This window comes from Monodelphis domestica, chromosome 4, assembly GCF_027887165.1.
Source record: "Monodelphis domestica isolate mMonDom1 chromosome 4, mMonDom1.pri, whole genome shotgun sequence".
Lineage (NCBI taxonomy): Eukaryota > Metazoa > Chordata > Mammalia > Didelphimorphia > Didelphidae > Monodelphis > Monodelphis domestica.
The window spans coordinates 253,847,524-253,868,682 of NC_077230.1; the positions used below are offsets into that span (position 1 = coordinate 253,847,524).

Here is a 21,159-nt window from a genome sequence, read left to right on the forward strand (position 1 = left end):
CAACCAATCCACCTTATAAGAGAAGAAGAAGCCAATAGATTCAATATAGACAGAGAGATGCACCTCCAGGCTACACCTTGATCCTATCAGGCTACATCCCAAGATATCTGTTTGTTAAGGAATCTTTATGCCTCCAGGCAGACTCCAGTCAGATGACCACCTCACCCCACCAAATGTCTGAGTGGCTAGCACTCTAGGTCACATCCACACCTTGACATAGCATCTGTTGTAAAGAGTATAAAATCCTTAGAACTGATGTCCTCGGGGAACAGCCTTTCCATTCATGCTGTCCTCCCAAGGAACTGATCCCCATCTTGCTGTCCCACCTTGCTATCCTCCTGGCCATTCTTAAAATTACTCCCTAAACGAATAAATTTCTCTTTTTGTTTTTAAGCTAAATGTTGGAGTCTTGCATTCTTGCAAAAAAAAGGTATCCTTCCCAACCCCCAGGGGGTATACATCTGAACCCCATAACAATTACATTTTCATGTGAGCATTTACAACTTAGAAATTAGCATAAATCATAACTTGATTTGTAATTTGTATTCATTTATTGTTTTGTAGCCTTAAGAAAGTGATGTAGAAAGTTGGAATAATGCAGACCAAATTTAAAAGTGTGTCATCCACATATTTTTCCTCCAGAGAGCTAGTTTTTCAACCTTCACTGAGAACAACACTGACTACTCAGCACCTTCACAGGTAGACACAAATTGCTGAAATGACTGAAAGGATAACTTTATGACGGTAATAGTAAGAGTCCCTTCAAGTCACTTTCCCCATTCTACTATTTTCCCTTGGAATAGAAAAAATTCCCATCTTGTAAACAATCCACTGAGCCACCCAGTTGCCCTTTTACACATCTTAAACTGGATGTCCAGTAGGCATCTTAAACTCAACATGTCCAAAACAGACTTCATTATTTTTCCACCTAACCCCTCCTCCTCCCTATCTTCCCTATTCCCTTGGTGCCAAACACTATCCTCTTAGTCTCTCTGGCTTCCATCATTCTTACTCACACCCCACATCCAACCTCAACCTGTTGCTAAGGGCTATTGATTTGGCCTCTACAACATTTCTCAAATAGACCCCTTCTCCCCTTTGGTACTGGCCACCAAATCTAGAGCAGGTCCTTACTGTCTCATTTCTGGAAAATATGCTATGGGGGGGTGGGGGCTTCTACCCTACCTCATGTCTCTCCCCACCTCAATCCATCCTACATTCAGTCACTAGAGTGATTTGCCTAAAATGGAGCTCCTATCCTGTCTGCTCCCACACACAATAACTATAATTCTATAAACAGAAAGAACAACCACAGAACAATCAATCAATAATTCCTACAATCAATTAATAGTCTACAAAATTACAAAGAATGAGGATAAAGTAGATATAAAGAACACTCCCACTCCACTCCTAGGCAGAAACTTAAATGTAAATACTGTGAAAAATAGCAGATATTTTCACACTTTTTCAATGAATTGAGCAGTTTTGCTGATCTTTCTTTTTTGTAATATTATTTGTTATATAGGACTGGGTTGAACGGAGGGATACTTGTGAAGTGGTGCACTTCATATAGTGAGTCCGGATACCCAGAAGTCCAATTAATGGAACCAATATTTGTTTATTAATCTGTTGATTAATAATACTATGTAACTAACTGGCCTTCCTAGTGAAAGCTGCCCCGAGGCAAATTTAGAGACAGTTTTACATACCGGAGAGAGGTGAAAAGGTAAAATGAGCTCATACAAAGCATCTACTGGAGAGGATGGACATTCTATTATATCTTCTTCTATACCTGATTTATCTTGTCCTTGAGGAACCATCTCCTGACCATCTGTTGTTACAGCCTGAGAAAGCACATTCCTTAAATTAAGCCTGCTTTCTATAAGGGAAAATATACTTTATTGATTACTACCGTTACCAATTGAGCAGGTACTTTGTTTAACTCTATTTCACTTGGAGGAATTATCTGGGAATTGCTTCTTCCCACTTTGAGTCCAGAAGGGTTACAGTAAATAATGAATTGTGAATTCAAAAGCTAACTCTAATGAGAAAATGAAATCCCCAGTTTATTTAGTAAGGAAGTAGAAACCCCAGGCTTTGACCTTGTCACAGGAGAGGTTTCCCCCTGAGGGAAGGTCCCACTTCACCAGACAATAAACATCCTGGTAATTTGGGTGGGCATAGCTAATCCCATCATGTGTTAAGTATCTCTTTTGTCTCAATGGTTTCTCCCCCTAAGCTAAAGTCCTTTACCAAGGTGGCCCAACCCTGGGCTGGGTCTTTCCCTTTTGTGTCCATTATAAAGCATCAGCCCCTCACTGTCATTCCTGTCTGGAACTCCTCCTTTTCCTTTCTTGCCATTGTAAAATCAATCAACTATGCCTCTCACCCTAAGCCCCCAGGTCATCTAAGAGGGTATTTAAGCTCCCCAACTTTGATGGCACTTCCTGGAACTGTCATTCTCCTACATTTGGCATTTCCCCAGGGGTCAGTGACTAGAGTGGCCAGAGTTCAGTCCTCAGATTGAACTCTGTGCGTTTGGGTAGCAGCTCTGTTGTCCAGGCCTACTAGCGCTGAACCCCATTTTGTCCTTGATTAAAGAATTATTTTGACTATTTAATAGTTCTGTGGTTTTTCCAGTTATCACTTATATGGATATATTTCTAAGATTTCACATGATTGATTTCTGAATCCTTAAGTTGGATCAAGTTAAAATTTTGTTGAACTTAAAAATTAAGCCTCTCTTTTACTCTGAAATCTGAAAGCTGCCAGACAAGTTGTAAAGGTCTTTTGAAATGTCAAAGACTTACACTTAACATCTGAAAAAGTGGTCAGAAGGAAAAAGGGTTCCAGGAAGACAGAAGACTGGATAGACTTGCAAAATACTCTTCCTGAACACCTGGCTGCACAATTGTGCTACTCTTTGTTTCTTTATCTTTGTAATTGGACGCTAATATGATGTTAAAATCCTGACTGTTTCCTTCATTTGATTGACACCCTGAAAATCCCATGGCCAAAAAGGTATAATAAAGGGTGCAGTGGGTGTGGACTCTCTTGTGTGTGTGTGTGTGTGTGTGTGAGCTGCCTTGCCTACCCCAGTAGTAGTGGTAGTCTCTCGGTGACAGATATCTCTCTGTGTCTCTTGTCTCTGCTTCCCTGTCCTTGAACCCCTCACCCACTGTTCCTCAGCCTTTAACTCCCCTCCCAGGTGAAAGAATCCTCGCAGGAATTTTGGAGAGGCTGGAACTCTTCCGGTCCCTCTGCTTCTCTGAGTTCTCAGATCCAGGGCAGATCCATCCAAGGTACCAATTTTGATATTTTGACTGGCTTGCAATTTAATCTGTTCTTCAAAACTTTGAAATAATGCAAAAATTCCTCGGCTTTGGGGTAACAAGATCTGGGGTTGATTCCTGGCTTTGCTTGGCTCAGCTGCCTTCCTCAGTGGAAATAGAAGCTTCTTTGCAATGCTTAGATAAAACAAGAGCAGCACCAAAACACATGGCTTGAGATCCTAGTTGCCTTCACCAGGGCCATTTGGGTTACATTTGGGAACAGTCTGGGTTAGCCCAGGATCAGTTCTGTTGCAGACCTGGAGGAAGCCAAGACAATAGGCTCTGCAAAGTGTAGAGCACTATTTGCCACATGGTGGCAGTAACTCTCTACCTCAGCCCAACATAACCTAAAAGCAAGGAGAATTAGCCTAGTCTGGGGTCAGGGATCCACTTCCTTCCCACCTATAGATCATAGCATGTTATAGCTGGAAGAGGCCATCTGGTCCAACCCTTTTCTGTTAATAATAAGTCATTAAAGGCCAGAAGGACAAGATACTTGCCTGAGCTCACACAGTCAGTAAGTAGAGGAGTTAGATTCGAATCTAGTTGTGCCTATTCAAAATCCATCTTCCTTCTATTCTGACCTGACTCCAAGGAGGTCATTTAGTAGATTCAATTCAGCACATAGTTAAATTAGCAGAACCTTAGAAATTAACTAGCTTGGGGAAGGGGGGGAATGTCAAACAGGCAGCAGCTGGCCCAATCACTCCCTATTAAAATGTAAATAAGAAATACTTGCCAAAATAATAAAAATACAATAAAACACTGGTGACATGACATTTTAAAACTATGTTAACGGGTAGCCCACAGGGATGCTCTTGTACAAATCAGTGGTCCCCATTTCTACTTAACTTTGACACCTTTGAGCTAATTCTAGGGCACCAAAAGCAAGTCTAATTTAGTCCTTCATTTTATATATGAAAAATCTGAGGCCCAGAGAGACTACCTGGCTGCCTTCGTAGAGATTACTGCCAGTGACAAAATTATATAAGCACAGAGATAAGTATAATGCAAAAAGTGGTTATTTCTTAGGCTAGACCTACGTGAGAAAGAAAAGACAACTCTCCACTATGAGGCAATGTGGAGTGGTGAATAAAGAAATGGCATCAAAGCCAGGAAGACCTGGGTTCAAGTCAAGCATACCTGATTTAACTAAGTCACTCAAATCCTCTGTACTCCAGGCAACTCTCTAAGTCTCTAAGTTGCCAAAGACTTGATTTGCATTGGAATAAAAGGCTCCCTTTTCCAGTACTTCTCTTATATCAGTAAAATTACAGTTCTATTCCTTCTCCCACTTTCACTGTGTTGCATTGGCATAATCTATGAATTTGGTCCCATTTCTTTGAGAAAGTGAGTAATCAAGTTCAACAAAGGCCAGTTGCTTGGTCTCCTTTGTGATATATGCGTGTGTGCTCCAATTTCAGGTCTGGTGGAGCTGTGTGTACAGGAAAGAACTCTAGTCCCGAGTAATTGTAAGTGAGCAAGTTAAGTCAAGTAGACTGCTCTCTGGCATGGTTTGATTTTCCATGATGCCCCAAATTCCATTTACAATAGAGAAATCCTTTCATTCTAGGCTTAAATTACAAAAGCCTTTGGGAAAGGGAGTGCACCAAATTAAAGTTATCTTAAGGCATAATTGGCTCCTATCAGAATAGTGTTGTTGTTTTTTTTTTAATCCATACTTTATGTCCTAGTAACAACTCTTAAGAGAGAAAGGCAAGGGCTAAGTAAATGGAGTTATGACTTGCACAGCTAGGAAGTGTCTGAGGTCAGATTTGGACTCTAGGCCTGGTTCTCTATCCACTGTACCACTTGGCTGCCCCAAGAAAACAATTTTGATAAATGAGCCTAAGGTAGCACAAGGACACTGGTCCCCAAAAGCAAGAAGGTGTAGCAGATACCACAGAGGAATGGTCAAGGCAAAGAAAGGAGGAAGCAGGAGTTCCAAAGGTAAACTTTGCCTCCTTCCCCATTTTGCAAAATGTTGGCCCTGCTATCAGGAAACAGGATATAGCAAATGTGCAACTACTTAGAACATTTAAACAATCCCCAAGAATCAACCTGAAAGCATTGGCTTCCTGGATGATTTATTTCCAAGGCTGCTTAGAGAAAAGTCAAGCTGGGCTATACAAGCAAGTTCACCAGTACAATTATGTCTCAAGATGGGCATTAGATACCTCTCTCTTTCCAAAGTAGATGTTTTAACCCTATGCCCAATAAAGAAAAAAAAAGGCAAAAACTGTCCCTCTTATCAGTGGATCTGGAGTCAAGAAGATCTGAGTTCAAATCCTTCCTCAGACACAAGCTATGTGACCTTGAGCAACTTGTTACTTCTGTTTGCTTCTATTTTCTCGACTGTAAAATGAGGATAATAATATCAACTACCTTGAACAAAACAATCCAACTCCAGACTCCAGACATTTTCACTGACTGTCCCTCATACCTAGAATGCTCTTGCTCTTGAGCTCTATCTTCTGACTTCCTTCAACTCAGGAAAAATCCCATCTTTTACCGAATCTTTTGTCAATCCCTCTTAACTCTAGTGCCTTCTCTCTGTTAATTATTTCCTACTTATCCTGAACTTTGTTTGTTGCTACAGAATTATATATATATAGATATATGCACATATATCTATATATATCACAAGTTGACTTCCATTGTTTATGAGAGACCCCAGCACACACTAGATTAATTAATTTAAACATGAGTACATGTTGTTTAGTTGTTGGGCCCCTATCTATGATTTTAAGACTCTTCTTACCATTCCAGGACTTGGAATTGTATCTTTAAAGATTAATTCTTTGGGGCTCTTCTAATCCTTTCCCAAATCATTATCCATTATTTATTCCATCATTGAAAAACATTCTCTTTTCACTTCCCCCAATGCACAAATCTTATCACAATGGCATCACAAAATCCTTTCATATGTAATATGGTGAGCAGAGTCCACATTACAGGTCGGTTGTACACCATCACAGACTATCCCGGCATTTTGTATATGCAGAAAACACAGCAGGAGGAAATTTCTACTTTTTGTCTAGACACTGTCAGAATTCTTTCTTGCTCCTATGAAGATTTCTTTTGCATGTGTAATTTTGCTGAACAAAAAAGCCTATTTAAAAAATCCAGGAAGCAAAGTGCAGACCAATCTCTTCTCTGTTGAAAGTCTCTCTTTTTTTTTTCTTTTCTTGTAATAAATCACAGAATAAAATTACAAAATTGATAGTGTAACCAGTTGGGGTTGCTTCACTAATTCTGAAGAAACCATCATCTTGGACATTGCTTTATCAGGTCTATAAAAAGAACTTTAAGGAGCAGCAAAGGAGGGTACAAGGGAACAAGAAAAGAAGATCCTCACTCAGCCAGACTGATTTCTCCAGTGGGAAAAGGAGAGCAGCTGGGATTAAGGAAAGGAAGGCATGCCAAAGATGAAGAAGGCCCTTCTGTTTCTTTTGTTACTTTTCACCCAGCTTTCAAGCCCTTTTCCTATATTTCTTGAAAGCCTCGAGGAGAAAAAAATGGCCTTTGTTCAGGTAAATAGCCATTGTGGATGACTTACTCTCACTGCTGATTTTTTTTGTTTGTTTTCAGGAAGTTAAGTGGATATTTTTTCCTTTCTCAGTTGCAGTGTCCTAGTAAGAATGTAAGGGATAGGATTGTTCTCTCTACAATGTGGTTAAAGTTCATCTTGATATTAGATTAATTGAGTCTTAAAGATGATAAGCACTGTCCCTTCCTTCCCCTCCACCTCCACAGAACAGAAAATGAAAATTAGTCATGGTCTCAGTGTTTATAAAAATGCTGTTGCTCAAGTTCTTATTGTGAAACGTTTTGAATGAATTATTTTTACTAGTGACTACATGAAAATCCTTTCATTTAAATTCAGGTTTCCTGGCTTCTTCCACAGCTCACACTCCTATAACCACAGAAAAATAGTGTGGTGTACACTAAGTCAGAAGACCTGGGTTTGAGTTGTAGTTCCCTTATTTACCAGCTCTATAATCTTGAGAAAGTCATTTGACTGCTGTGAGTCTTGGCTTTCTCCTCTCTAAAATGGATCATCTGTACTACCTTCTTTACAGAGTTGTTATAAGGAATGTATCCCACTAAGAAATGTTTTTAATCCCCATATAGACTCCCAAGGTTAACTGCTTTGAGAATGATAACACTCATTTGTGTGTGAAGCTTGGGTCTGTTTGTTATTCAATTTTCTAGACACACTCTGTACATGGGACATGTTTCTTGGGTCTCAATGGATTTGCATTCCAAGGAGCATATGGCTCAGGATTTTTTTGTTTTCAGGAAGTCCAGTGGATATTGTTTCCCTTCTCAGTTGTGATGTTCTAATAAAAATGTTAGGGATAGGGCTGTTCTCTCCAGAATTTGGTTTATGTTCTTCATGATACATTCAGTCAGACTAAAGGTTTCTTCATATTCCCAGAGGACACAGCAGACATGAAGGTGGGGGTCAACCTGGACTTTCTACACTGGGTTAGGAACAAGGACAATTCAGTAAACAATGTAACTGGACAAAGAGAATTCACATCAGATTTCTCATGTTTGTCTTTCACCAGAATTATCTGGAAAGCTTTTATGATATGCCAATAAGAGGAAATAAGATAAAACGGTGGAAGAATGGGACTCAGTTAGTCGAGAAAATTAAAGAAATGCAGAAATTCTTTGGATTGGAGGTGACTGGACAACCAGACGAGGAAACTATGGAAGTTATGAAGATGCCCAGATGTGGGGTTCCTGATGTAGGGGGATATCAGGTGACTGATGGAAATCCAAAGTGGAATAAGAATGATATCACATACAGGTAAAGTTTCCATATTTCAAGGATGACAGCATACAAGGAGTAAATGATAAATTGTATAGGTTTCCTTTCCCCCCACATTTGGCTACTTAATGAATCAATTCTTGAGTGAACTAAGTGGAACCTTGATAGAATGAAGGTGTCTCTCCATGCACCTAAACTGCTTGGCACCCAAGAAAGATTTGGTCACTACTGGGGAAAATCTAGTTCAAAGTTATCTGATTCACTAAACATTCACTGCATCTGGTAAATTGATGCTTGAATGGAGATACCAGTTGTATCATCATTTCCTTTTTCCCACTCTATCATCCCATCAGCTAAATAGCACCTTCCTCCTTTACATTTAGTCCAACACCTTCTTCTACATTCCTCTCCCACTATCTCATAGCCTGACATTCTCCCAAAGAGGGGAGGAAAATATAGTATATCACTACTGTTCCAAAAGCAGGAAGCAGAAATTATGTAGGACATTAACTATTTGACTTCACTTTCACAGAAACCTACAACACATATTGAACACTTAATAAATACAATGTCCTATCCCAGAGATTAGAAATAAACAAAAAATGATCCATGGCATTATGGTATGGTGCCTTACAAAGGACACTTGTAAGGATAAGGGATAAGAGATAGCCCTTATCCCTTATCCTTACACACTGAATTTAAATTCTTAAGACTTGAATTCCAATCTCAATTTCCCTGTGTGACCATGAAAAAGTCACTTACTCTCTCTTGGTCCTGGTTTTTTCACCTGCAAAATGAGGGTTTCAACTAGATGATCTCTAAGGTCCATTTCAGCTATAGATCTCTGATTCTATGACCACAACAATAAGGAACTTTTATTTAGGAAAGGGGATAAAACAAGTAAAATGAATGACAATGTGATTAATGCTTAATATGATTAGTTTAAAATTGCTAAGTCTCTTACCCATCCCTTTCATTTAAAAGCCTCATAAACTACACACCAGATTTGCCAAAGGCTGATGTGGATTCAGCAATTGAGAAAGCCTTTCAGCTCTGGAGTCATCCAACCCCTCTGAAGTTCACCAGGAGTGACAATAATAATGAAGCTGACATACAGATCTCTTTTGCCCGGGGAGGTAACATCAAGCTTGTGTTAGCTTTAGCCTCTTTGGTCAATCTAAGAATACGGATGGTTCAGTACTGACCTAGTTGATTTTCATTACAGCTCATGGTGACAATTCACCCTTTGATGGTGAGAGTGGAATCCTTGCACATGCATATCAACCAGGCCGGGGAATTGGAGGAGATGCTCATTTTGATGAAGATGAAACTTGGTCCAAAGGTTCCAGGGGTAAGTTACAGAAAAACGGTTTCTGAATTGACACTTTTGAGTGTGTTCTTCCCCATCCCCAAAGCCTACCACCCCAGCTCCCACAGTTTTTGAAATCTCTTCTGGAAAATCAAGGTGGAAAGAGGTTCTCTGGTCAGAAGACCCAGATTCAAATCCTACCTTTGACACTTTAGCTGTGTGACCTTGAACTAGTCCCTTTACCTTGAGCCTCAGTTTCCTCATCTTTAAATGAAAGGGTTGGACTGGATGGCTCAAACCATTAACAACAAAATTCGCTCAAACTCCAACCAGTCAACAATTTTCTGATCCAATTTTGTTTGTTTTTGTATAATTATAGTCCAGAATCTCATTTGATTTTTACTGTGTGAAGACATTGAAATGCTGACCTGAAAAAATACAGAACTACCAAAGTAGTTCTAATAATGGATCGTTAATCAAGGTAGACATTAATCTGGGAAGACACACAAAACTACAGTCCTAGAATTTCTACTGAACTACAGAAAAAGGGATGCTTTAACTAGATCTTTTTTTTTCTTTTTTGGAAAATTGTATTTAATTAATTAATTAATTTAGAATATTTTTCCATGGTCACAAGATTCATGCTCTTTCCCTGTCCTCCCTCTACAGCCTTCCCGTAGCCAACGCGTAATTCCTTTGGGCTTTAACTAGATCTTAGAAGGGAGGGCAACAGCTGGGTTACATTGAGTTCCGGGTGGCTTGGAAAAGAAGCACCAGCCAGAGGCAAGGGTGATTCAAAGGTACTAAAGTGCTGATTTTATTTAGACGGCTACGGGCGCTAGGGGTGAATCTCTGGTTTTTCAGATTTTATTGTTGAAGCAAGACTGCTTCATAGTCAGTTCAGTCGTGTGGAGCTCTTGAACACTGGGGAAAAGTCTGGGAAGGAGTCAATCTTGAGATTCCTTGAAGATAATGTTATTTCCCATCATCAAAGCAACTCCACCAGTGACCATAAGGAGGCATTATAGAGTCAAATGTGCTGCCTCACTTCTAGTTTGTTTGTTTGTTTGTTTGTTTGTTTGTTTGTTTGTTTGTTTGTTTTCAGAATAAGCAATGAACAAAGGGCATAATGTCCAGGAGAGCCTAGAGCCCTCTGTTCACCAAAATGGGGAGGGAGATGGGCTGGTGCAAGTTCAAAGCCTCTGGGGGTGTTCCCCATCAGCAAGCAAGCCTTACAAAGGCAGCACACATTGGCAAAGAGCTGGGAAAGGGCACACCTCCTTGGTAAGGTCTTACAAAAGAAAGGGGACCTCATTTCCCACAGTTCATCACATCTTAGCTGTCTGAGATAGACTTAAGGGATCTGTGCCTTATGGAAAGATATTCTCTGCAACAAGTGTGTTCTCAAAATGCTTCTTCGGTGGAAAAGAAAAAACGAAGAATCATTAACCAAATTTTCAAAAGGAACGAATGACTCTTTGCTCATGCACATATATAAGACTAATTCATTGTCAGTCACAATAGGCATGCAGTAAACTGGACTGATTAAAATGTTCTGATGGCTTTTAAAATCATTGGATATTGGTACTTAGAACAACAGTGAGTGATAACTTCCCTTACCATTTTTTAACAGCATCTTAATTATATTTTCATTAAAATCCACTTAAAGCAAGTAGATAGATATATAGATATATAGATAGATAGATAGATAGATAGATAGATAGATGGATAAATGGATAGATAGATAGACAGGTAGATAGATGATAGATGATTGAGACAGAGAGAGAGAGAGAGAGAGAGAGAGAGAGAGAGAGAGAGAAATCATACTGGCTAGGAAAATATAGTTTGCCTAACAACACTATAACAGTGACATAGTTAAAGCAGCATTTAAAGAACAGAGAAATACTAAGCTGAAGAAATTCTAAAAGCTAAAAACATTACCCAGGTTTATCAAGGTTTGATAAATGGTCTAATGGAGAAAACAACAGGCAAACAACTATGTATAAAAAAAAAAAACTATAGACAGGATAAACTGGAAATGTATCCCCAGAGGGAAGGTAATAGAATTAAGAGGGATGGAAAAAGGCTTCCTTTAGAAGAAGGCAATGACTCAAAGCACTATTAATGGAAAGAAATAAACAGAATCTGGTATTTTCTACCAGATAATACTAAATAAAAATTCTAACTAAATAGCCTATTATTAAATGCTTGTTTAAGCACATATCAGATAATCATCTGTAATACTTGGATGCTTAGAGAGCTTATATAAAATTTTTAAATTTTATAACAAATTCTAAATTCTAAAAATTCAGAATTAAACCCAAAATTCTCATTTGCTCCTAAGGAAAATGAGATGCTAAGGATCTAATAATAATTTTTTTTTAGTCACACAGATGAATTTACTTTTATTTTTAACAAAATAGAGTAAGTATTGAATCAACTTAGTTGCCTATAATGCCATACTCAAATGGATTGGACATTTCACAGAAATTCCAGAGAGTGTATACAGATAGTAGATAAGAAAACACAAAAGCATTTTCTGAGGAAAATCAGTAGACTATTTTATTTGTAGTAGAAAGTTTGTGTAATAAGAAGAGCTTACATATAGTCAGTTGGACACTTCCATGCTATGCTAAACCCTGGAGATGCAAAGAAAGGTAAAAGTCTCTACACTCAAGGAATTCACACCCTAATGGAGAAGATAACATGCAAATAACTATGTATAAAAAAAGCTATATATGAGATAAATTGGAGATGACCAACAGTGGGAAGATACTAAATTTAAGAGGGATGGATAAAGGCTTCCTATAGAAGCTGGGATTTGAACTGGGATTTAAAGGAGGCCAGGGAAGCCAGGAGGCAGAGATGAGAAGGAATAGTTCCAGGCATGGGAGAGGGTCAGTGAAAATGCCTCTAGTAGATGGAGGGTCTTGTTGGTAGAACAAAATTTTAAGGTTTTCTTAGAACTTTGTGTAAGAGGCTGGAATATGCAAGGCATTATAAGACTAACTGTTAAAATGAATATCTCCTTTGACCCTCTCTTCTTTGGATACATTCTCATTCATATTCTGAAGTTGACCATGACTATACCGATGAGGATTGGGCATGTGGATGACCAAGGAGTAGAGAAAGAACTAGAGGGAACAAGAAGACTGAGTAAGGTATAATGGGAGGAACTTTGGGCTTGGAGTCAAGAGACTTGATTTCAAGTCCTGGATCTGCTACTAACTACTCTATGCACCCTGGGAAAATCATGTCATGTTTCTACTGCTTCATTTTTCTCATGTTAAATGAGGGGGTTCATTCTCAAAACATTCCATGACAAAAATTCTGTAGATTACTCTCAACATAAAAGTTCCTGGATGCATCTATTTCTTTCTTCTTTAAGTCTTAAATATAGAGTGGAGGGTGTTCTTCAGGTATTTCTGGTATGAACTTGTCCACACTTAGGATTATTATTATGAATCTTGCGATCTTGGATATATAGAAAAGTTATGACCACACTTGTTTCAGGTACCAACTTATTTCTTGTGGCTGCTCATGAATTTGGCCATTCACTGGGCCTTGCTCATTCCTCTGATCCTGGTGCCTTGATGTTCCCCACCTATTCCTTCTCTGAACCCAGCACCTATGTCCTATCTCAAGATGACATTAATGGCATTCAGTTTCTCTATGGTAAGCAGAATTCTTTTCTGTGAACAACTCCTTGGGAACTGGCTCATAGACTCAGAAGCTGAGCTCAGTTCTCATTTTTATGTCTAGAGGATCCTAAGAATGGGTCTATATAAGCTCCAAAGAACTTACTTTTATCCTTTAAAGATTCTCTCCATAAGTCAGCTTCCTTTAGTATTTGTGAGTTGCCTATATCAAGGAGCTTGTTTGTTTTGATTTTTAAATAGCTCAACCAATACTCTTCTAGCACTTACTATAAGAGCTGCTATATAGACTGGAGGAGAATTTATGCTTTGGCAAGACCACCAGTGTCAGCTATAATCTCCTTCTCCCATTCCCAAAAGGATATAGTGTATAGGACCTGTATGATGGACTAGTGCCTGGACATCAACAGCCTTCAATAACTATATGATGGGTTCAATTATATTTAGGTAAAGAAGGCATTCCTTCACCTAGGAATGGGCAAATCCTATCTCCCAGATGCCTAGCACCTCCTCTGTTTCTACCACCTTCCTTCTTAGTTCATCTCCAGAAGCATTACAATAGTCTTGTGTTCATGCACTTTTCAAATTCTTGCCTTTTTAAATATTGTCTTTAAGGTCAATCAAATAACCCTATCAAGCCTACTGGACCCACCACACCTAGAACCTGTGACCCACAATTGACATTTGATGCAATCACCACTCTCCGAAATGAAGTCATAGTTTTCAAAGACAAGTATAAAGCTGATTCAATTCCTTCTTTAACTTTTGCTTTTATATTTGTATCCCAAGACACTTTTTAAATAAGTAATTGACTTTAATCTAAATCTAATCTAAACTGTCCTACTTTTCCTTTCTATTTTGTTCTTTTTTTTTTGATTGGTTGATTTTGGTTCTTATTGAAATAATGGTTGTATCTAAACTGTTTTAAACCTCTCTGACAAGAGTTGGCAAACTTTGGTCCATGGACTAAATGGAATTCACTAATTCTTTTTGTATGACCCTCAAACTACAAATTATAATAAACTTTAAAATGTAAAAACTATTCTCAGTTTATAGGGTATATAAAAACAGGCAAAGGTCCATTTTTGGACTATGAGCCAGCTTGTCAACCTTTGTTCTAGAGGGAAAAAGAATGATTACAGACATTTCTGTGGAGTAGCTTCAAATGCAAGAAGATTTGGGACTGGGTGATTTCCTAAATAATTTTCACTCTATGATTTTGGTAAATTAGTCCTTTACTTTATAAGACACAAAGTACACTTCATGACATCCATCTTGTTCACTTATTGAAAAAAGACATTGTTTCTTTCAACTTTAATATTTTTTTCTTTTTTTCAAAAATTCTGATCAGGTACTTTTGGCGGAAGTACCGACAACAACTAAGGCCTGAATTCTATATGATTTCCTTATTCTGGCCATCATTACCATCTGGGATACAAGCTGCTTATGAAGATGTTGAAAAAGATTTAGTTTTTCTATTTAAAGGTAACTGTATCTGCATTTCTCCTAGTACTACCCAGAGAGAGGCATAAGTTGGTCTCAGTCACCATTTTGTTCCATGTTTCTATGTCAAAAATCTATAATTTTATTTATAAATACATTAGACCTTGGAATAAGGAATTAAGAAGTTTATTTCATTTTAATAGTCCACTTATGACATACTGGTCATATGAACCTGGACATATCACTTAGTCTATCAATACCCTGGGCATTTTTCTAAGACCATAAGTTACAGAACAGTTGCCAATCTGCAATGGTACAGGATATTTTTTCCAGGAATTCTCTTTATCAATGAAATCCCAAACCTTGTCCATTTCCATTAGAATTTAAGCTCCTTGAAGGCAAAAACTTCCTTCCTTTCTTGTTTATGTATTCCTAGTGTTGAACAGGGTATGTGGCACATAGTAAGCACTTAATAAATGCTTATTAACAGACTGATCCAGTGAGCTATTATCAACTATGTTTGGTGTCCAACAGGAAGCATGGTGTACTCTCTTGCTCCTATGGGTGTCATAGTAGGAAGGTCTTATCAGCTAAGGCAGTATGATTATGATGAGCACACAGGATGCCTGAGTAGAATAAGCATAGTTAGAGAAGGGAGATGTTTAATTGATTGGAAGATAAATCTTGTTGTGGTTCAGAGTTTTTCATTGTGTCTGACACTCCATGACTTCTTTTGGAAGTATTCTTTACAAAGATACTAGAGTGGTCTACCATTTCCTTCTCTCTCTCATTTCACAGATGAAAAAAACTGAGGTAAACAGCTTTAAGAGACTAGCCCAGGGTCTCATAGCTAGTAAGTATCTGCAGTCAGATTTAATGCAGGAGGATGAATTTTCCTGACTCTAGGCTTGGTCCTCTCTCCTTTGCTCTCTATAGCTGCCCCAACTTTTGCCTGGACTAGGCATACCATTTACATGTGTAGGTTTTGAGAAAAAGAATGTATGCTGGAACTACAACCACCCTTCCCCATGCCTTGCGCCTCCTAGGGTCCCTCCCCACTACTTCCTGGAGTGGGATTGGTTTACAAATGGACTGATCCCACTTTAGGGAGGGACCCTTCCCCCCTACTTCCTGGCATGGGATTGATCGATAAATGGACCAATCCCATGCCAGGGTAGGGACCTTTGAAAAGGACTTGGAGCCAGGGAGCAGCAGAGCAGAGTGGAGGGGAGAGCTTGCCAGAGAAGAGACCTTTCTTTTTTTTTCTTAATAAAGACCTTTTCCTTTGATCCTTTTTTTCTGTTTTTCATCATTTTCATTCATCAAACATGAAAGTGATGAGAAAAGTTTTATCGGTTCAGAGAGGGGTTTTGAATATTCTTTTAAAAAAATCTAGTTAGAAGGAAGCTATATCAACTCAAATGGAGAATGTGATTCTGAATGATTTCCCTGAAATGGTCCCATAATTGAAGCATGGGACATTTCCTCTCATTAATTATCTAATTATTATCCTAACATTAATTTAATTGTCAAAGTAAACCAGTGTTTCACTGTATATATTCAATTCCTATAGTTTGGGATTCAGCTCTGTGATTTCCATGAGTATGGAGAATATCTACTGTGCAAAATCCCTACACTGATGTAGATTGGCAGTTTATCTCAAGTTTAGAATTATAGAGAGTTAAATAGGGTCCTAAGAGGTTAAGGGACTTGTCTTTGGTCATGCAAATAGCATATGTCAGAGAGAAAACTTGAAGCCAAGTTTTCCTGATTCCAAGGAGAGCCCCTTTATCCACTCTGCTATGCTGTTTCAAGATTTTGACTAAAAAATTCTTTACATTTGACTATAAAATTTTACTTAGGGTTTTTTCTAAGGTCAATAGGAGATCATTTGAGAACCTACAAAGGAGACGCCAGTTTTTGAAAGTGACCCTCAGTTTTATAATATTTCCACATATCCAAGCCCAGTCTGGCTGACCGAATATAATGCTGAGCGTTCTAGAAAGGAAATTTTAATTACGTCTTGCTGAAGTTCCTTGTGAAGTTCCCCACAAAAGCAAAAGTTCTCTTATGGGCATTAGCAATACATGGAATTAATGCCTTCATCCTCCAGAAGTATTCATTGCATTTCTATTATTTGTAAGGAAGCCTGTGTGTGTATGTATGTATTGAGGTACGGGTAAGACCTTACTTCTTGCTAGATAAACTAGGAATCACAAAAACTAAGTAGTCATTTAGCAAATAAGTGTGGATCCAGTGCCCAATAAATAGTGAAAGCAATAAAAATCTCTAAGAATTTAAGTGAGGGAGCCAGCTCCTTTGCCAGGGCTGGAACGAAGGCTATGACTTGGAAATACAAAAAGTAGGGGGGAACGCATCTCTAACAACCCTAAAAAAACAGAATGAGCATTATGTTATGGGAATAGTTTTTGCATGTGACAAGAATTATTGCTCAGTAGGTCAGTTTGGTTGGAGCAGAGAGAATTCTTGGGAAATTATTTTGGAAAAGTAAGTGGGAGTGGGGGGCAGCTAGGTAGCTCCATGGCTAGAGAGCCAAACCTGGAGAAAAGAGGTCTTGACTTCAAATCTGGCCTCAGATACTTCCTAGTTATATAACCCTGGAAAAGCCTCTTAACCCCAATTGTCTGGCCCTTACCACTCTTCTCCCTTGGAATTGATACTTAATATTGATTCTAGTAAAGGTTGCTTTTTGTTGTTTAAAGAAAGAAAGTTAGTAGGGGCCAAATCATTGAGGCCAAGGACTCAGGAATTTTGGCTTTTATTGTGCAAGTGATAGGAAGAACAATTAACTGTGACTTAGTATTATGGGTATACATACTGTTAATGATTAAAAACAATTTACTCTAATTTTATTTCTATAATGAATTTGTGAGACAAATTGTGATAGAAATGTTTGGAGAAATGGAAGAGTTTTCCATAAGAACTCCCTATCATTATTGATAGGCAACCAGTATTGGGCTCTAAATGGCTATGAAATCAGGCCTGGCTTCCCCAGAGATATCTCCAACTTCGGTTTCCCAAGATCCGTTCAAGCAGTGGATGCAGCTGTATCAATCAGACAATCTGGAAAAGCATACTTCTTTGTAAAGAACCAGTTCTGGAGGTAAGGGTACATATTTCCATATCAAAGTTGAAATCAGTTTTCGAAATGAGAAGACATAATCCTTCTCTTCTGATAACATGAAAATATCCAGAGGAAAATGAGTCATTTCAATTTTCCAGAGATTTCCAAAAAGCGAAACATTTGTGGTCACAAAGCACTCAGATTTTTTACAAAAAGTCTAATTTTCTAAAAGAGTGTGAGATGTTTGTTCAGGGTTTCCATAGCCTTTTGGGGATCATTTTGGACAAAAGATCATCTCTTTAATGCTAATATTCTCCTGGTGCTCTAATATATAGTTGGAAATCATGGAATATATATACACCAGAAGATTCAAAATGGAAAATAACACAAAGGGGAAAGATAATAAGAAAGTTTGATGTAGTTAAAAAAGAACTGATTGTGGAGTAAATGGATTTGAATTCAAATCCTAGATTTATTATTTGTTATCTGTGTAACTTTGGGCTCCGTTTAGCTCAATGGACTTCATTTTCTTTATATTCATATCATAAAATTCAGGGATTTGACTAAATTATCTCTAAGGCTTTTTCTGCCTCTTAACTCTATAGTTCTAAGTAGACTATAAGAGTATGTTAACAATGATGACTTGCGGGCAAAAAATGGTGCGAAACATACTATTGGTGACATGAAATTATATGTACTCATGGAAGAAATGACCAACCACATCTATTAATTAATAACTCTATCAAATAATAAAGTATCATATCATTTAGTTCTCTTATGAGTCTCTTGTGTCAATACTCTTTCCACAATTTATATTTGTACATGTATAGTTAGGGTCTATGAAAACTCCTTTTACAAAATTAAAATACCTTCCTCATTCAATTAATGGGATCGTAGCTTCTAGGCAAGAAGGGAACAAATTGGGCCAGGCTGAAACACTGAGGTACAATAGAAAGGAAGAATAATGCAACATGAGTGCTCTTTTTCCAGAGATTTAATTCTTGCTTTCTGAAGCAAATATTTTGCAGATGGCCCACAGAATTTGGTGACTGTGACTATCAAAATTGATATTTTATTAAATACAAACATGAATGTGCTCGTGTAATGTTTTGTGCAAGTATACTAATGATCTTGCAAACCATAAGATCTCCTACTTTAGAAGAAGTGCTGATGTTAGGATGCTTGGATACTAGGGATGATTCTTCCACTTGTCACCTGGATGAGTCACTTAACCACTATGTAGATCAATTTTCTCACCTATCAAATGAGTAAAATACCTTGCCTCACTTCACTTCCAGGATACTTATAAGGATCAAATTTTAAAATGTGCTTAGAAAACCATAAAACATACTTCAAATGTGAGCTATTTATTATTACTATTCTAAATCTATAGTTGTTTGTTTTTTTTTTAAATCAGATATGATAATCAAAGACGTGCCATGGATCCTGGTTATCCTAAAAATATAGCAGATGTTTTCCAAGGAATGACAAACACTGTGGATGCTGTTTTCCATAGAGATAGTAAGTAGTAATACCTGTTCTGTAAGAGCATTTAAAAAATTATATTTTTTAGAAATAGCATTAAGAAGTCCTATGAAGATAGATCTGATCCAAAAACACTCAAAAGAAACATGGACAGCCTAGTGAATATTCAGCTAGGGAGTCTGGAATCCCCAGGTTCAAATCTTGCCTTCGACACTAGCTCTGTGAACAGGAACAAGTCACTTTAGCTTCTTAGTGCATCAGGCATTAAGGTTGTGACTTACCAATAAGTTGCCAGTTTACACTCATGGAGGAATGTCTTCTCTACATCAGTGAAATCATAGGTACAGAGGAAAAATAAAACATTAAGAAAAATTATTCTGGGAACAAATATTATATTTTCTTTCCTTTAAAAAGCTTGAATACCTCTGCAAGGTAACTATTTCATGTTTTTTTTTTCCCCTTAGATTTTTTCTACTTCTTTACTGGACCAACATACTATAAATTTGATCTGCGTGCCAGAAGAATTGTTTCTGTTGGAAGAAGCAACCGCTTATTAAACTGCAGATAGAATACGAAGGAAATGTAAGCTAGAAGGATGGCGCCTTTTAGATATATTAGCAAATGCTTTTTAAAAATCTGTCAATGAAGATGCATTATTTAGTCTCTTTTACACTTTTGTCAACTGTAATTATTGTCTTCTGTCATCTTTTTAGTTATTGTGCCTGTTAAACAAGTTCAAATTTCAATTGTGAGTAAGGAATGAGGCTTAATATTTTTTTCATCCTGGCTCAGGTGTAATTAAGGTGAAAACTCTTTAAAATGATCTTTGCTCAGAATACATTCATAGTGAGTCCTTATCTTATACATGTTCTTTGTCATTTTGCTAATTCATCATCTAATCTTTTAGATGGTTGATACCCACAATTCCTTTAACTTTTCCAAAATTGTTAGATAGAGAGGCTGTATAGTGCTACAATTTGAGTATGGAAGAGCCGATTCAGAAAGTCCCAGTCCTGACTCTGGTATTTATAAGTTTATATGATTATTAACAAACAATTCATCCTTTCTGAGCTTTCGGCAGCTCTCTGAGACTGTAAATTATAGATTGCCTGAAATCTACCCCAGAGGAAGGAGTTCTCACACTAAGGAAATCAGAAGTTCTTGGTGTATTGATTTTCTGAAGTTGATGGCCAAACACTTGGAGCTCTATGTTGGTTGGGACAGAAGGTTGGTGGGAATTATGGCCAAAGATCCAGGAGTTCATAGACAATTCAGTGACATTTTCTCCAATATGATCCTCCACAATTAAGGCAATTGATTTTCATGACTCCCTTATATATGACTAAAATTAGTGAGGAAAATTGCTGAAAGCAGAGAGAATACAGTCTTGTACATGGAACCAAATCTAGTCTGTGAGGCAAACTGAAGCTTATAATGAAAATTTGTCACTTTTTTTTGTTCTTTTTATATTTCTACTTGCAACTTCCTCTGTTTCTCATATCAATATGTTAGAGGGGGGAAGTCTTGGATTCCAATTTGATTTCAGACACTACCTAGTGTGACCCTGAACAAGACACTTAACCCCCTATGCTATCTCTTTCTACTCTTCTGCCTTGAAAGCAATACACAGTATTGATTCTAAGACAGAAGGTAAGGATTTTTTTTTTTGATCTGTTAATTGAATTCATTGTTGCTGCTTTTTGTTGTTTGTCCTAATTCTCAAGAAATCACCCATGATGAATAAAAGTGATTTATTACAGAAACAGAATGGCTTTGAGGCACATAGTGCTGATGAATGAAAGTTTGTTGAATTCATTAAACTACTCTTTAATTCATGAATTTGTTATTGACTCTTCTTTGAAAACATTATCTAGAGTATCTAAGATTTAGAAATAACATTTATACATCAAATGTCTCACAACTCCTAATTTTCAACTATTGGAATATAATAATGAATCAACCTATTGTTTTACATTGATGATTGAGTAGAACTTTAAATATCTCTGATCATAAGTCTTTTTTCCTTGTTTCTAAGTTTTTATGAGTTAAACATTGATTCAGAATTCTCC

The 21,159-nt window shown here is 37.6% G+C and overlaps 1 protein-coding gene across 2 annotated transcripts; it reads left to right on the forward strand.

Annotated features, from left to right (window-relative positions):
* The first annotated feature begins 3,056 nt into the window (after nt 1–3,056).
* On the forward strand, nt 3,057–21,159 carry LOC100012425 (neutrophil collagenase). Of its 2 annotated transcripts, XM_056794454.1 has the most exons (12): nt 3,057–3,302; nt 4,757–4,804; nt 6,624–6,865; nt 7,907–8,151; nt 9,097–9,248; nt 9,338–9,463; nt 12,935–13,096; nt 13,693–13,810; nt 14,429–14,562; nt 17,485–17,644; nt 19,023–19,126; nt 19,555–21,159. In XM_056794454.1, the coding sequence occupies exons 3-12, from the start codon at nt 6,752–6,754 to the stop codon at nt 19,656–19,658; spliced, it is 1,419 nt and encodes a 472-aa protein (XP_056650432.1). In that variant the 5' UTR covers nt 3,057–3,302; nt 4,757–4,804; nt 6,624–6,751; the 3' UTR covers nt 19,659–21,159. The 2 variants fall into 2 exon arrangements, with proteins under 2 accessions (XP_056650432.1, XP_001366724.2); XM_001366687.4 differs by lacking the exon at nt 4,757–4,804 and having other exon boundaries at nt 19,555–21,158.

Bases quoted from the DNA above. Each gene is read 5' to 3' on its own strand.
- LOC100012425 (XM_056794454.1), top strand. From the start codon at position 6,752: ATGCCAAAGATGAAGAAGGCCCTTCTGTTTCTTTTGTTACTTTTCACC. The intron at 6,866-7,906 runs GTAAATAGCCAT...GTCTTTCACCAG, and splicing joins AAAAAATGGCCTTTGTTCAG to AATTATCTGGAAAGCTTTTA. The intron at 13,097-13,692 runs GTAAGCAGAATT...ATTGTCTTTAAG, and splicing joins TGGCATTCAGTTTCTCTATG to GTCAATCAAATAACCCTATC.